We start from the raw sequence: 18190 nt of genomic DNA on the forward strand, positions 1-18190 counted from the left end.
AGGAAAAGGAATTGGAAGGCCAGGCCAAATAATGGAATCCCAAAACTTCCAGGGAAATGTAACAGGAAGAAAAGATATCTAAGAAGAGCTAGCAGGTGGATAAGGAAGTAGAATTTTTTTCAGTGTCATTCAGAAGCATCCAGACTTAGAATCTTAATTCTGAACCAGATTGCCTCAGGAAATAATAAACTTGTTACTGCAAATATTTAAGGAGAGGCTTGGCTCTCAGCACATCTGGATTCAAGCACATGACAGCACATCACATTGTTAGTAAGTGAGCTCTATCAATGGATAGCCACAAAAGCCCAGGTATTCCTAGAGGAATTCAGTAGGTAAATGAAATTGGTCTGAACACCCAATGAAGATATATGTCAATAGCTTGCTGGATACAATTTAAGTAATCTTCAACACAAAAGATTCCAGCACATACTGTATCTAAGTATCAAACTCCATGAAGCCACTGCTCTGCCCACTTTTCAGTAACTACGCACTAGTTTCTGACTCAGGTAATCATCACCCGTCACTACATTCTAACTGGTCTCCTTGTCTCCAGACTTCCTTCCCTAAGCCCTTTCCCAAACTGCCAACAGGGTACGCTTTCTAAAATGCAAACGCAATCGCGCCATTCCCCTGTTTAGAAATCCTTTATGACCAGACCCCTGTCTATCCTCCCAGTCTGATCTTCTGCCATCTCCCTTGATATTTCAAGCTCAGCCATATGCTGTCCTCTCTGCCTAGAATACACCCCCAACTCAAGCCCCACATCCCAATTCTCTTTGATTTCTATCTCAGAGGCTGTTTACCTCCCTCATCATAGCATCCATCCAACAATCTTATTAGCATTTACCTGTTTAAATCCCATACTACTTTGTAAGCTGTCAAGAGGAGAAGAACCATGCCTGTTCGTTCACAGTTTCATCACCAGCATATAGCATATGCACAGTGCTCGATAAATACTTAATGAATAAATGAACCGTTCTACAAATTTGTCACATGTGCATAAACAGGCCCATTAGCTGAGACTGCATTTAGGCTGCTATAGCTAAAACCATCTCATGTAGCTAAATAGCTGTGGTCTTGTGTTTTACTGTATTATAATGCTAAAAATAAAATATATTTAGTAGTCAATGTCATGACAAGCTTATAAAAATCGAGATGGCTATAAAATAAATATCTGAGAAAGAATAAAGTTTTCCTTTCAGGACCATTCAGATCACTTTTATGGCCTTAAATCCAGAAGATAAATAGGCATGATGGCATTGTTTTGTGTTGCCCTCATTATCCGGCACTTTTCCAGGAAGTCACTGATTTGTGGGGTATTACAGCTGGAAATCAATAGAGAGACTTTGAAGAAAGTAAATGTGTATCTCTAGGTCACCCATAACTAATACAGGTAAAGAAAGAATATTCAACATATTTCTAAAACCAAGAACAAATAGTAAAATCGAAACCTAACTACAGCAAAATCTCTCAGCCACACCAATATTTGTTATGTGATTCAGTTATGTTTTCAATATTTATATATCTGGATATGTAACTTAGCATGTGGAAATTTCATTAAATGTCTTGATCTTGGATCAATGCAATTTAGAAAGGAAGTAAAATACCAGGAGAAAATTAAATGAGGAGAAGGGAAAGAAATTATTCAAGGAAATGGTGGAGAAAGTGCCTCGTAAATACTTTTATGCTTCACAATGAGACTGTGTTCATGCCTTTTTTCTTTTCACATAATTGAAAATCAATAAAACTTATGTTGGATAAAGAATAACAGAAAAGAAAATCTAAACAAGAGCAATGACTTGCCCTTGATAATGTGCTTTGGTTGTATTTTTTAGTTTTAACCAGAAAGTTGCTGCATAGAATGGTAGCACTATCTTACTTTCTCAATGGATAAAATAACTAGCTATCTAATATCCTTTTTCATCCAATGCATAGTCTTTTATCTAGGCCTTGATGGAATTCTTAGAATAATTTGCCATTGAACAAACCTTGACCTCTGCCTTCATGAGGATGACAGTGAACAACAGTTGGATGGTGCTTCCTATGAGGGAGGTAGATGAATGAGTTTGTAGTTGGGAGGGAGGCAGTTAGGAGTGTCTTTCTACTCACCACTAATTCCAGCCAGAAGAGAAAAATAGCAGTGGTGGCAGTAACAGCACAGGAGCATGATGCTAATTTTAGGATTCTGTTTGCCATCTTGTACCTCCACCTAAATTTCACATAGCACTAATTATCTAAGGTCTGAGTCCCCCATTAGATTCCAAATTTCATTAAGGCAAAGACCTCACCAGTCGTGTTCCTGCTGTACCCTCAGGGCCTAGCACAAGAGAGGAATTCAATAAATATTTATTGAAAGAATGAACAAATGGATGAATCCATTCATCTCTGCATAGCTCCATGAGTGGAGGTTGAGGAAAATCACCCATGCTTCTTATTACAGTCATTGTCATGATCCGTTGTACACAATACCATTAATTCAGCCAACCATTTACTCAATTAGTCAGTCAGTTACTTAACGAATATTTATCACACACCTATTAAGTGCCTGGCCATATACTGGGCATTAAGAACTCAATGGTGAACAAGGCTGACAGGAGCCCTACCCTCAATGGCCTACAGACAATCAGGGAAAGTAGATATTACATCAATTAATCACAAGCATGATGGATAAGCATTTTAATTACAAAAGATTTAATTAAAATGAGTAACTGGGAGGCCGTACCAGGTAAGAATGTAAGGGCAGATTGGCTTAGAATCTTGATGATGAGTCAATAACCACCTCTAAAAACATATCCAACAAAACACGCCTTGGCAACAGCATAACACAGATAAATAAACAAGACGGGGCTACCAACCATTTACAACATAACTGGTATCAGAGATGTGAAAGGAACTGGAGAAAACCTTGGCTCCTCAAAGGTTACTTTGGTTTGCTAAAAAGTTCCAAATTTACACATTAGCAAAATAACACATACCCTTTTGCCTTAATTTGACCATTCATTGTGTTCAGCTTATCTTTAAAAACAGGTTCAATACACCCACAGAAACATCATGTACTCTATATTTTCATTCTAACATTAACTTTTAATTTACTTTTGTTACTTCAGGGTGTTTAAAATATATAAATCAATAAATTATTCCATAGTATTTGTGGCCTAGAGTTGTTCAAATAAAGGATATAATTTGAAATATCTAAATAAATGGGGCCTGCTTGAAATAGTGTTTACATTGTTTAAACATGTATAGCTTCAGGGAAGGAACTTTTTTTGTAATAGCATTAGGGAAAAATTTGCACTTATTTTTCTCGCTGTCCTATATATCTTTGTAGTCACATCCTCAGCTCAGTGACAGGCACCACTAATCTAAAAGTAATTTCTTCACCATACATAAAACATACAAGACAAAACCAGTTTAAGAGATGAGAGACAATTCTAAATTTGATCCACCAAAACCTCTAAAAAAAAATCCTTTTTTATTTTATTTTTTTTGAGACAGAATCTTGCTCTGTTGCCCAGGCTGAAGTGCAGTGGCAAAAACCTTGGATTCTCACATCTCAGCCTCCTGAGCAGCTGGGATTACAAGTATGTGTCAACACACCCAGCTAATTTTTATATTTTTAGTAGAGATGGGGTTTTGCCATGTTGGCCAGAATGGTCTCAAACTCCTGGCTTTAAGTGATCCACCTGCCTCAGCCTCCCAAAGTGCTGGGATTACAGGCATGAGCCACGGCACTTGGCCTCTAAAAAATCTTGGAGTTTTGTGGGTTTTTTGATGGTTCTAGTTTTTCAGACATGTTCCTCTATTTTAACTGTGTCACTAAGACATCACTAAGCAAACTGTTTGCTCCAGAAATCTTGAACTGTATTGAATGCTAACCTGAAGGAAAGATAAAGAAAAAACATGCTGCTCCTTCTCCTTCCTTCCTCCTAAATTATGCCTTAAAATAGGAAGACCTGTTGGAGGCAAAGAAGCTCATGTGCTGTTGGCATGTGTTCCGAGCTCAGACAGGAGAGGCTGTCACTGAACACAGATCTGCCCATCACACATCACAACATGGTGATTCATGCTGTCACACTGCAAGGCAAGGGAAGAAGCCTGCCTTCAAATGCCATCATGCTTAATTAAAAAGATGTTTATTTTCAAACCCTGGAGGGTGATTTGGATTGAGACTGAATTAAGTTAAGCATTTAGAAAATTAAAGTTAAAAAAATACAGTGTATATCACAGTATGATAAATGGCAAAAAAGCTGATAAGCCTTTTATGGAAATGATGGGTAACAGCATGAATGAGCCATGCTGGTTCGCTTGCTTATTTATGGGGGAGTAGGGGAGTCACTGCTGTGTGTTTACTGTCTGCTTCACAAAAGAAAAACCATTTTGTTTCTTCCTCTATATGGTAAGTTCTTCTATTGCTAGAATTATACTTTAGCAATCATCTTTACCATATTGTAGAATGGCACAAGAATCAAGATTCCATAATTTCAGGACCAGGTAATCACATTGATCCAATTTTATCAATATTTTACCTTCAAGGATTAACACTCACATAGTGCTTTGTCCTTACCAAGAGTTAGTATCTGTTGAACTTTCAATTTACTTATTACTTTTAACTTTGCTACAATATTTAAGTGTAACTTAAATATTAAGTTGTTTTGTATATTTCTGAACTTGCTTAAAATTAATAGCCAACATTAGCAACATCTGAGATTTTACTAGAAATGAACGTAATCCCAGCACTTTGGGAGGCCAAGGCAGGAGGATCACAAGGTCAGGAGTTCAAGACCAGCCTGGCCAACATAGTGAAACCCCATCTCTACTAAAAATACAACAATTACTGGGCATGGTGGTACATGCCTGTAGTCCCAGCTACTCGGGAGGCTGAGGCAGGAGAATCTCTTGCCCAGGAAACGGGGGTTGCAGTGAGCCGAGATTGCGCCACTGCACTCAAGCCTGGGCAACAGTGCAAGACTCCATCTCAAAAAAAAAAAAGAAAGAAAGAAAGAAAGAAACTATTGATACCTGCAATAATTCATATGAATTTTAAACTTACCCGTATCGGAAGTAAGTGCTAAACTGTCTGCAGAGGCGATGGGCAAGTTCTCGTTTCCCACAAGCTTCAGGACCAGCTAATATGAGCATGGGATAAGGGGCATCCAGGCTGGGAAGAGTGCTGCAACACAGGACCAGGTCAATTGCCCTACTGCAGTCAAAGAGACAGCACATTAACTACATCCATGAGTACATCCATCATAAACCTGGCTAAATGAGCACCTGCTATATAAGACACTGCATAGAAGAAGTGTTGTACTTTCCAAAAACAGATTGATTGTATGCCACAAATAATATTCAAAGCATAGATATCACATAAGGTAAAATATGAACTTATGTAATTTACTTTAACTTGACATTTAAAGGAAAAATATAATATATATTGGTTCTTGATTGCTAGAGTGAAATATTCCTCCCCAAAACTGATCAATGAAAGAAATAAGACTGTTAAAGCTAAATAAGACTGTAAAGTTAAGATAAATGTTCATAACTACTGAATTATAATGCAGGTATGTAAAGCCAACTTAACAGTAACAGCTAAAATTTTACCTGAGCAATTACTGTGCCAGGAACTATTCTAGGAGTCGTACATGTATTACCTCATTTAATTATCACAAGAAGCTAATGAAGATGTTTCTGTCATTTCCCCTTTTAACACATGAAGAAACTGATGTACAAGGAGATAAGGAGGTTACTTAACTTGCTCAAAGTGACAGCTAATAAGGGAGAGCTGATATACAAATGTAGACTTGGCTGCCAAGCCTGAAGCCTGGACTAAAGAATAAATTGATTATTAATAAAATCTCTCACAACACACTGAATAGATGTGTTTAGACTCTACTCATGGCCCAAATTGTAGCAATCTAAAATAAAATAGAAAATTAAAAAAAAAAAAAAAACACATGACTGAGGTGTGGATTCTGTGAAGACAAAGGTATACATTCTGAGAAGAGTCTGTGGCAACAATGAAACAGCATAGTTTTTCAATCTAAGAGCCACGAACCGACAAAACCTGTGTGGTACTGGAGTCAATGCAGGAGGAAGAAGAGGGAAGCAATGGGGCAGCATCTGACACACCTGAGAGCAAGTGAACCCCAAAACAGCCACTGGGTACCTGCCGAGAGCAGGCAGGCTGACGCCACGCATACACAAAAGCCTAAATGTGAATGTTCACGACAGCTCTGTTTGTAATCACCCAAAACTGGAATCAATCCAGGTGTCTTTCAACAGGTGAATAGTTCAAGTAACTGTGATGCATCCATGCCATGGGATACTACAGGGCAATAAGAAAGAATGAACTATTGATTCATGCAACAACTTGAATGGATTTCCAGGGAATGAGTGTGAGTAGAAAACCGAAAGCCAATCCCAAAAGGCTATATACTGTATGATTCTATTTATATTACATGCTTGAAATGACAGCGTTATAGATAGAGACCGGGACAGATTAGTGGTTTCCAGGGGTTAGGGAAGATGAGAGGGACGGAGGTGCCGTGACTGTTGAAGGGTGTTGCAAGGGATCCTTTTGATGAAACTGCTCTATGTCTTGACTATAGTGGTGCTAAGATGAATCTACACATGTGACAAAATTGCACAGAAGTCAATAGAGCTAAAGACAAAAGAGTACATGCAAAACTGGTGAAATCCGATAAGATTGGTGAATTTCCTGGTCAATTTCCTGGTTTTAATGTTCTGCCATAGTTAGGTAAGATATCACCATTGAGGAAAACTGGGTGACTGGTATATGGAATTTCTCCGTATTATTTCTTACAACTTCATGTGAATCTACAATTACCTCAAAAAAAAAAATATATATATATATACATATTAACTAAGAAAAAGAAAAAGCCAAATATTAAAAATAAGCAAAAGAGAGCTTCTTCCTGAAGAAGAAAACCAAAGCAAAGGAACAGAAAACAGAAGCTATACTTCAAAAAACCTTCCCTAAAAAATAAAAAAAAAAAAAAAAAAGAAAAACAAACAAACAAAAAACTACACATTGAAAGGGCCCACATTATACCTGAACTATCAGCCCAGAACTAATACCAGGACATAGTCTAATAAAATTAACTGGGCTTTAAAGGAAAAGAAAAAAATTCCAATTAGAAAAGAAAAGCATATTACTTATAAGGAAAAGAAGATTAAATTATCATCAGATTTTGACAATGTTTTATTCCAAAACACAATGGAGTAACATTTTTAATATATTCAAGGAAAAGGTGTGAGTCCTGAATTTTATATTTAGCAAAAATGACTTTCACGTATAAAGGGCACACATTATCATCACATGCAAGATTTTAGAGGATACTGATCCCATATTCCTTCCTAAGGAATCTACTAGAAAACAAGCTTCATACAACCAAAGTGACTCAAGGGACATCAATATAATGACTGGTAGTGAGCAATAACTATGTAGTTAGCCTTAGACTTAAGACTAAATGAGAGCCAGAAGGAGAAATACACTATGTGATGGCTACATGTTTTGACAATAGTCAAAACTATAGTCAACTATATTTAGTACAACACTATTTTCTAAATGGGGTGGTTGACACTTACATGAAATACATAGAATAGGCAAATTCATAGAGACAAAAGTAGATTAGAGCTTATCAGAGGCTGGAGCAGAGCAGAACCAGGAGTTATTGCTTAATGGGTACAGAGTTTCCATTTGAGGTAATGGAAATGTTTTGGAAATAGATGGTGGTGACGGTTAGATAACATTATGAAAGTACTTAATGCCACTGACCTGTCCACTTAAAAATTGTTGAAGTGGCAAACTTTGTAACATATATTTTAGCACAATAAACAACATGGGAGAAAATGGGCAAATTGTAGGCAAAAAATATTTTTAATGTTTTCAGGAATCATTTTGGTGGTAGTATTAGTATTAGTATTCTGATACCATTGTGGTACAATCTAGGATTTTTTTAATGAGTAATTATGGGATTTGGTAATTTCATCTTCCTCTGTGTCCCTTAGAACCAGGATTCCTGGTGTGGGAAAAAAAGGAAATACACATACAGTAGCAAGGAGGTTGAGTAAAAACTTAACTGTAGTTTTGGAATCATATTGTAGATATCAAGAATTCAGGAGGTATTTAATCCATCTCTCTATAGATAGACACAGATAGGTCTATCCAAATAGAGATAGTTATGGACAGAACAGATACAGACAGGTACAAATGGGACGGACGGATGGATGGAACGACTGGTATTCTTAGCTTTTTCCATTAAAAGGCCTAGAAATGATGACCAACCTGGTGGCAATGAGTATCTTAACCCCCAGATTGGGATTTGGAAATACTATTTTTCACTAAAACTAGGGCTTCTTACAGAAATGGCTGATTCCAGATTTGGGACAGGACATGTACAAGATGCGTCTGGAGAGCTTTGTCATGTCAGAAAGCAAGGAAGCTATCAATGACTACCAGAGTCAAGGTTTGGCCATGTCACTTTAATACTTATCCTCACCCCAATTATACCAGGAGAGAGGATAGTGATTCCCCAGTAATGCAGCATACAAGTCCCAAAGCAAAGAGTCAGGGTTCCTCTCCTGGATCCTGACTTCTGGTGCTGACAGAGAGCTGTGTACTGGCCTAGAGAGAGTAGGAAGGGCACTGCAGGCCTGCACACTAGCTACTGGTACTGTGTCCATGAGTTCCCACAATGAATGCTACTCCACCCTGGAACATCTGGGCCTACTTGGCCTTTGCTCTTGTTTGCCAACCAGCCAGAAATGATCAAGATATATGTGTTTATCAAACACTGCTGCAAATGTCTTTGATATATGTTTTTATTTAAATGTATCCTAAAGCATGAAACAACTAGCAATATCATAAACAAGAAAAGAAATACGATGAGGACATAAATGCCCCTCTTTTGAAGCAAATGTGCTTTTGCAGATGTAGGTAAATAAATGATAATTCATTTTACCTAGAGGGCCACCATAAACATGTAAAACTGTCAATGTCTGCATTATTAAATTATATGTAAAAATCATGTCCTGGCTTGCAAAATAAAACATTTTGCTCTCTGTGGGAAACCAGTCAGATGAAGTACAGGAAGGAGTAAATACCACATGAAGAAGGGAAGCCATTTATATATCCAAGAGATTTTACAAGTATTTTTTAAATGCCTTTGGGTATTGATAGAATTTCTGCCTTATACTTGTAGCATAAATGGCCATCTGCTCCAACAGATTGTTTTAAAAAGAAATGGAGAAAGCATGGTAAATCTGTCTTCGAATTCAGAGGTGAGAGACTCTGTTCATGCGTTTGATCAAGCTGGGCAACTCCTCCCTGCCGAGTTTATCATAGCTTAGTGCAAAGACTGTTTCACATTTCCCTTAGGCTATTTGGGCTTCTTCTAAGGGACTCCCTAATAATGGGAATTCATGGAACAGTCTCTGGCAAGGGTATTTAGCATTCACTCACAGCTGAGGGGAAATTTAGAATGGATATAAATTATCACAATTTTCTGTTAAAGTTAAGGTCCATGTTTCTAAGACTGAAAATTCGACTTTTTTTTTTTTTTTTTTTTTTTAAGATTTCACTGTTGTATGGCACAGGCTGGCCACCACACAAGAGGCCAGACAAACCAGTGAGGATGAATCAACTCATCACCATGCTTGGGAAAATACTAACAAGCAAGCAACACATTCAAGCACATGATATTAATAATACGCCGTAGCAGAGACAATATCATCTATCGAATAAAGACTTGGCCCCTTCCCTCAGAGAAGGGGGAAAAGCAGCATTTATCGGAAATGAAGGCATCACAAAATAGAGGGCTAGGGAAAATGACAAGGCTGTCTTTTGCTTGCTCACCCTGAATTCTGGCCTGTGGATTCCTAATAAATACCTGTCAAAGATCCTCTGCGGCTGCATCACGCTGTTGACAACATGGGTCAGGTGGTCTCGGGCTGCAACCACTTCAGGGGGAGGATCATATTTATTCACCGCTGAAACCTTTCCCAGAATTAGAGATGTAAAAGGGAAAAAAAAAGTTTGTTTCTAAAAAGAAGACAAAGCCTGGATTTTTCCTTACTGAAATGTTCTATACATGCAACCAGGTACACAACATAATTTAACACAGGATTACTTTTAATATAGTAAACGTTCCAACTTCTAGTATGTGAAAAAGGAATAAAACTTCTAGCTGTAGATTTTTATGTGTGGGGACTGTTTTCCTCATACCATCTCACCAAGAACAATTTCCATAATCTCAAATTCTACCAAACCTTCCTCTTCATTTAGCGTAACTTTCTTCATTCAAGGATATGGGCCTTTTCTTCATAATGTATAGTTTTCCGTCCCCTTGTCTTTTCTATCCTTCTAAATACATTATCTTCAACTACCATATGCCATATACAGTATTTACTTAATACATGGTTTTACATTTTATTCCTTTTGTAAAATGTTAAAGGAAAAGAGAAATCTAATAAGTACCTTTGAACGTGAGAATAATGACAGACTGGCATCTGTAACTACTTTCAACCAAGATTTCAGAAAGGCATTTTTGAGATGGAATACGCGCTCTCTACATATTTATACCTGTTTTCATTCCCATCTCAAATTTGCATCCAGTGTAAGAAATCTCTCCTTAGTAGAGATTTTGGCTGTCACCAGCTACTAAAGTGACACAAAGCAGTGACCGTGAATATGAAATGCAGGGAGGCAGGTGCTAGCATTCAAAGTCTGGTTATTCTGGAATTTTGTGACTAGATGAATCATTTTAAAAAGCAGAATTAAGGATTTAAAATATCAGAGTAGTGATTTGAATACCTTTCAATTATATGGTAGAGTGACATTATAATACATTTTATTGTTAAATGAATTTTTCAGGTAACACAGGTAGAATCACATACCTTCCAAATACGACAGTTTTTCAAAGAGATCGTCGCCATAAAGCTGTGACCTATACAAGTGGATATATACGTTGCTTCTGTTCCCCACAGCCAACCTTTTCACTGTACTAACAGCAAGCCAGCAGGCCTTTCACTGCATTTGTGCTGATACTCACCTTTGCAAAGGGTTAAACAAACAGATTCTAAGGCAAGGAAACATTCCCTAAATGAATTAATGTACATATTGTTATGTGTCTTATTTATTGATTACATTGCTTCCATGGCACGAGATTTTGAGCACATTAACCCATAAACACAAGAAATTACATGATTACATACCTTTTCTTCCACTTTGATCTTCTTCTGATCTAATTCTGTTAATCGCAGAAGCACAAAAATTACGAAGAACCAATATTCAGACTTTTCCTATTTAAAATATCAAGAGGACTGTTCAGTTGCCTTCCTGATCCCAAATCAACAAGCACCAGCATTGGGATTTTCATGAGCTTGGGCCTCACCTGCTATCTTATCATTCTCACGTATACCCTCACAGGGTTATGCATTTCACACTTACCAGTCCCCTTGCATTAACTCAATGCTGACTGTGCCTTGTAAAGTATAAAGTCTTCCAGTGTACACTCTTGTTAATCTCCCTGTGAGATTAGAGATTAGCAGGACAGGTGGATTATCCTCATTTCTTTTTAAAAAATTTAATTTTAAGTTCTGGCATACATGTGCAGGACATGCAGGCTTCTTACATAGGTAAAGGTGTGCCACGGTGGTTTGCTGCACCTATCAACCCATCACCCAGGTATTAAGCCCTGCATGCATTAGCTATTTTACCTGATGCCCCACCTCCTCCCACCACTCCCCGGACAGGCCCCAGTGAGTGATGTTCCCCTCCCTATGTCCACGTGTTCTCATTGTTCAGCTCCCACTTACAAGTGAGAACATACGGTGCTTGGTTTTCTGTTCCTGTGTTAGGTTGCTGAGGATAGTGGCTTCCAGATTATCCTCACTTCTAAAGGGGAAAGCTACTAAGCCTCAGAGAGGTAAAGCATCTCATCTAAGATTCGTGGCCAGTGACTCAAACCCTGTCTTCTAACTCCAACAAGTTTCAATTCTGCAAATAATAAAACTTCAATATTTTATATTATTTTATTATTTATATGGAATATTTTGTATTAATTTGTATCATTTATTATGAATTTGTAATAATAAAATAATATTCATTTATAAAACAACCTGCATATTACTCCCTACCATCAGGATTATCTGCCTTTTAGAAATAGAATTAGAGTTTTTGTAGTAGAAACTATGTCTCTTTGAGAGGAAAGACACTAGATATTAGTGGATGATCCATTATCTATCAGGTTGGTGCAAAAGTAATTGCAATTTTTGCCACTAAAAGAAAACAAAAACCACAATTACTTTTGTACCAACCCAATAGATGAGTCTGTATATGAGGTGAATGTACAAAGCTTAGGTGATTTACTTCTACGTGTAAATGTTGGGGGGGAGGTTTTGTATATAAATCAGCTAATGTGTCAAAGGGCTTGTGATGCTTATTCATGCATACACACAAATACTCTTCAGATCTGAAACTGAGGTGTGCTGGCCACTTTAAGCCCTGCCTCTTATTTTTCCAGAAATAAAATGCTTTTAAATTGCCCCCCACTATTCCTATACCAAGGACAGTTTTTAATTTATAAATCTTTCTTCTATTTTTTGTTTTTCACCTATCTAGACATGTTCATCAAGATACACGCAAAAAGAAAGTTACTAAGAGCTACATGCCAATGGAATGTAGCCGGTGGAAACTAAGTGAAGGATACAGGTAGGAGAATAGAATGAAGGACAAATGGACAAGGAGGGAGGGAAGGAGGCCAGGAGAAAGCATCTATCAATGGAGAGAGGGACTTGAAACAGTCCTGGTCCTTAAATCCCAGAGGTAAAGAACTCCTAGGAAATGTATTCGTTTGTTCTATAATTATTTTACAATTACACCAATTTCATGGCTATATCCAGGTAAATTCGGTATGTAATCTTAGATTTTCTTTCCCCTGTTATAAAACAGCAACCACATTCTGTCTCCACCTCTGGTGTCTTGCATTGTCTAATGTGAAAGAACATTGTTCTGCAATTTCATCATCTCCTTCCCGTAACCTTCAGTACTACCAGGGATGAGTCACAAATGACCAGCAGAGTAAGTAAGCGATATTCAATAGCAGGCTTTCCTTCACTGACAGTCAAGTGAAAGCTTGTTAGTCATGAAAGGAGATCTTATGTCTTCAAAAAAAAAAAAAAAGTCACGGCCGGGCACAGTGGCTCACACCTGCAATCCCAGCACTTTGGGAAGCCAAGGTGAGTGGACCACCTGAGGCTGGGAGTTTGAGACCAGAATGACTAACATGGAGATACCCTATCTCTACTAAAAATACAAAAAATTAGCAGGGCGTGGTGGCACCTGCCTGTAATTCCAGCTATTCAGGAGGCTGAGGCAGGAGAGTCACTTGAACCCGGGAAGTGGAGGTTGTGGTAAGCCGAGATGGTGCCATTGCACTCCAGCATGGGCAAAAAAGCCAAACTCGGTCTCAAAAAAAAATAAAACAACAAAAAAGTCACTTTAGGTACTACTAAACCCTTCCTTAGAGAGAAGGAAGATAGACAAACTTCATTCACATTCCTGATATTCTTTTATCAAAAGTGCTTCTTGAAGAATTCCTAGATAGTTACCCTCGACTCTCCCCATTTTCTTCTCTCTCCCTCCTTTGATATAAATAAAGTCTCACCTGAATTGGATTTTTTAGAAGATTGAGAACTCGAAGGATAGGTAGGTTTTCAATGTATTCTATTTCTCTCAGCTCAGCAATCTGTTCAAAGAAAAAAATTATCAACAGACTAAATGTGCAAAGGCAATAGAAAACATAATACAATAGGAGCCAGTTTGGGTCTTATCAATTCAACTTATTTTAAAAATTGCTCTGTCTAGCTTTTTAATGAGAATTGCACAGAACACGAGAATTGTTGCATGCCCCTTCAATAAATGTGCGTGAACACAACCACGTTTTTTCTTCTCTAACTAGGGAATAGTAAGTTTCCTCCTCTTATCCATGCTCACTTTAAGGCAGAAATAAAATAGCATTCAAAGTCAGAAAAACAGTACAAAAATGCACCCAAGGATGACCTGGTTACCCATCCCACCCCCGTTCCTAGCCCTCCAGCCCCCCAACTTCCTTTCCCAATCCTTCTTCTGCCACCGTGGTCATTTGTGACTGGTTAAAAGCTTCTTCCTGCATGTACACATATGACTTTATCACTTTTTCTATGAAAATTATTTCAAGGAAAGGTAAAAAACTGAAAATTCTATGACATATTTCTGGATGGGTGGGTACTGTTCACCTTGAACTCCTTAGCTAACTTGTACACGTATGTTTTATATACTTTTCTGCATAGGTTGTGTTTCACAATTTTAAAAAGTAGGGAAACAAAAAGGAAAAACAAAAAAAAGATGGCTTAAAAGTTCCTTAATTTGGCAGGAATAGAACTTGGGTTGCAGCAGGCCTGAATTCTCCACTAAATTAAAGACTAATAGGTTTGTTTAAATGTTCTGTAATTAGCATAATTACAATTTTATCTCAAGTGTAGATACTGAGCTTTAGCAAAAAGTTAATAATCACTTTTTCATTTCTATTTTTCTCCAAATCATTTCTGCATGCACTGGAAAGCACCCCAACAGCAGGGTCACCATTCACTCCTGAGTTATCCAACCACGATACACAGCTAAACTGCAAACTAGAACCAAAGCCAAGCAGAAGACAAACATATGCACCCTGTTCAAAGGATGCCATTTTCAAAGATATAACACGAAAGGTGAATGCCAGAGTTGCAATCTACAACCTGCACACATTAATCTTGTTAGAGTAACATTATACTATTATACACATCTTCTTTTATAAGATGACTGAACTGTCCATCAGCCTACCATTTGGATTATCTTTTTTATAAAAGGGATCAACTGTTTTCTATTGTATTATTCAGGAAAATGGAAAAGTAAACTTGTGAACAATGAACAATATATTAATTTCCCTCTAGCATACCACTCGCTCATGTTGTTCTTTCTTTCTTTTTTTTTTTTTGAGATGGGGTCTCCCTCTGTCACCCATGCTGGAGTGCGGCGGTACAATCATGGCTTACTGAAGCCTCGACCGCATTAGCTCAAGGAATCTTCCTACTTCAGCCCCCAACCCCCGAGTAGCTGGGACCACAAGTGTGCACTGCCAAGCCCAACTAATTTTGTACTTTTTGGAGACAGGGTTTTGCCATGTTGCTCAGGCTGTTCTTGAACTCCTGGGCTCATGCAATCCACGCACTTCGACTTCCCACTCCCAAGTGCTAGGATTATAGGCGTGAGCCACCACACTCGGCCTGCGCTTGCTTTTAGACCTAACACTAATGTTAAGAGGAGATGTGTTCCTGCACTCACCATGTCTCACCAACAAGTCGTGGCCACATGCACTTGCACACGTTGCTGGTGAGAGTGGAAACAGGTGCATTCTTTCTATAGGGCAATGTGATGTGTTTCATGTGTTTCATAAGCTATGAATTAGCTCTCCCACTTTAAGAAGCTTATACTAGAGAACATCTTGTATCTATTTTTTGGGGAAAAAATTAGATACAAGAACATTCAGTCTAACATCAGCAAAAGTAAAAAAAGTTATAAATTCCCAAGAACACTATGATTATGTAATTTAATGGGTAATATACAGTCCTCTAGTAGGAATACTACATGCTTATTTTAGAAGACAGTGATATTTACAATGACTGACGTGGAAAGATCTCCTTGGTATGTTGCAAACATCATGAGCACAGCGATCATGGAATATGCAAAGCTATATTACCACAAAGATGTCAGCTGGGATTAGTTGGTTTTTTGAGAGTCAAATGAAAGGAACTAATCTTCCCTTCCTGGCCTTCCAAGGGTAGAATGATATAAGCAGGGAGGAGGTATGGCTTCACCTCCCCACTTCTACTGAATTAGCAAAGTGCCACAGATACTGCTTGTCTTGCATGTGCCCTCCCTTTCCTGCACAACCTACCTGGAGGTGGATCCCATCCTCACATCTTTTCTCTGCAAAAGCCAGACTCAAGGCTGTGTGCGTAACAGATTTTATAGCAGGAGTAGAGACAACAGCACCCCAAACAGCTTTCAGTGAAATACTGTCAGAAAGGTTATGTTTTTATGGGAACTTCAGCCATCTGCTGCCAAGAACATCATCCCAGCACGGTTGATCCCCCGGCTCCAGTCCAGCCCATTCTCTCATCTCCTTTGCCTCTACTCACAATAGTCCACACCACCTCCCACTCCCAAAGCATGCTGACTTCTTCTTTTTTTCCTTTTACCATTTTCCTCAAGGCCTTAGTCTCTAAGGATCACCATCCAGATCTAAAGGGAACTGCTAAACTCTTTTCTTAAAAAAAAATGTATATATACATATATAATTTCTATATGTGAATATATAATTTCGGCCGGGCGCAGTGGCTCACGCGTGTAATCCCAGCACTTTGGGAGGCTGAGGTGGGTGGATCACAAGGTCAGGAGTTTGAGACCAGCCTGGCCAACATGATGAAACCCTGTCTCTACTAAAAGTACAGAAAAAAAAAAAAAATTAGCCAGGCACAGTGGCAGGTGCCTATAATCTCAGCCACTTGGGAGGCTGAGGCAGGAGAATCACTTGAACCCAGGAGGTGGAGGTTGCAATGAGCTGAGATCGTGCCATTGCACTCCAGCCTGGGTGACAGAGTGAGACTCTGTCTCAAAAAAAAAAAAAAAAAGAAAGGAAAAAAAGAATATCTAATTTCTACATGTGAATATATATAAATAAATATATATACACATATATATTTGTCTTCTTAGAAAACAATTGGGTACAACCATTAAAATTTTTTTCACTGGCACATTTAAACATAAATCTGTGCAGAAAAATATTTTTCAAACTGTGGGGATCCATCAACTAGTTGATGATGGTAAGTGCGTTACTGGAATAAGAATCAACAGACGGATCAAAGGAACAGAATAAATACTTCAGAAGACAGATTGTTTCTGTATTGGTTATGTTTCACAATTTTAAGAAGGGGAAAAAGGAAAAAAAAAAGATTCCACGACTTCCTGACTTTGGCCAGGACTACAGTTTGGGTTGCAGCAGGCCTGAATTCTCCACTAAACTAAAGACAAACAGTTTTATTTAAGTTTTCCATATCTTAGTGGAATCTTAAGAGAAATAAGAATGGTGCATATTTAAAAGATGAACTACAAATGTTTTTCAAACTGTGAGGATCTATCAATCAAGTAATTGATGACAATGATGACAAGTACATTACTGGAATAAGAGCCAACCGATGGATCAATGGAACAGAATAAATACTTCATAAAGTATTTATTTCTATGTCAGTGAGAAAATTAGTATTATCCAATAAAACTATTTGTTAAATGAGTTAATGAATCTGATAGGTTAGCAGAAGACTGGACATATAATGAGTTCTCAGTAAACGGTAGTTGTTCTTATTTTAAAAAGTAAATAAATTCTTTACGTTTTTAGTTATTGTGGATACATAAAAGTTGTACATAATTATGGGTAAATGTGACATTTTGACACAAGCATACAATGTGTAATGATCAAATCAGGGTAACTAGCGTACCCACCACGTCGAGCATTTATTTTTCCATTCTGTTGGAAACATTACAATTCTAATCTTTTAGTTATTTTGTAATATACAGTAAATTATTATTAACTATAGCCACTCCATTGTGCTATTGAACACTAGATCTTACTCCTTCTATAAATTAAAATTTTTGTTTTAATTATACTATAAAATAATTTATGGATTAAGAGTTGAAAGGTAATAAAAGACACCAGGGCAAAAAAGTTTAAGCAAACACCTAGCAGATTTCAGAACAGAGAAAGACTTCATACAAATTTAAAAAATAATAAAGGAAGACACAAAGAAAAATATTGATAGACTTCATAAATTAAAATGTGTATCAAAAGTACAGTGAGTACAACAAAAGGCAGAATCATTGTAATAAAATAAATGATAGACAAGGGCATGCATAGACAATTTCTAAAAAGAAAGCTAAGTGGCTAAAAAACAGGTCAAAAAATGTTTAACGTCGTGGATAACCAAAAATTTTTATATAAAATAATACAACATACTGCTTTTTTCTACCTGAGTGTCATAATTTTTAAAAGATATTTGCTCACAAAGGTGTCATAAGATGTGCTTATAAAATAGTATT

At 37.5% G+C, this 18190-nt stretch overlaps 1 protein-coding gene across 1 annotated transcript in view; it reads right to left on the bottom strand.

Moving 5' to 3' along the window:
* The window catches only part of LRGUK (leucine rich repeats and guanylate kinase domain containing), a 123961-nt gene that overhangs the window by 66343 nt on the left and 39428 nt on the right, over window positions 1-18190 (bottom strand). Inside the window, exons 8-11 of the mRNA XM_017532523.2 lie at window positions 13686-13766; window positions 11233-11319; window positions 9909-10015; window positions 5051-5170 (exon numbers count right to left, since the gene is read on the bottom strand). Of these exons, the coding sequence (XP_017388012.1) occupies window positions 5051-5170; window positions 9909-10015; window positions 11233-11319; window positions 13686-13766 (395 nt within the window). The remainder of the gene's footprint in view (window positions 1-5050; window positions 5171-9908; window positions 10016-11232; window positions 11320-13685; window positions 13767-18190) is intronic.

The sequence above is a fragment of the Cebus imitator genome, unplaced genomic scaffold (genome assembly GCF_001604975.1).
Source record: "Cebus imitator isolate Cc_AM_T3 unplaced genomic scaffold, Cebus_imitator-1.0 Scaffold77, whole genome shotgun sequence".
NCBI classification, from domain to species: Eukaryota; Metazoa; Chordata; class Mammalia; order Primates; family Cebidae; genus Cebus; species Cebus imitator.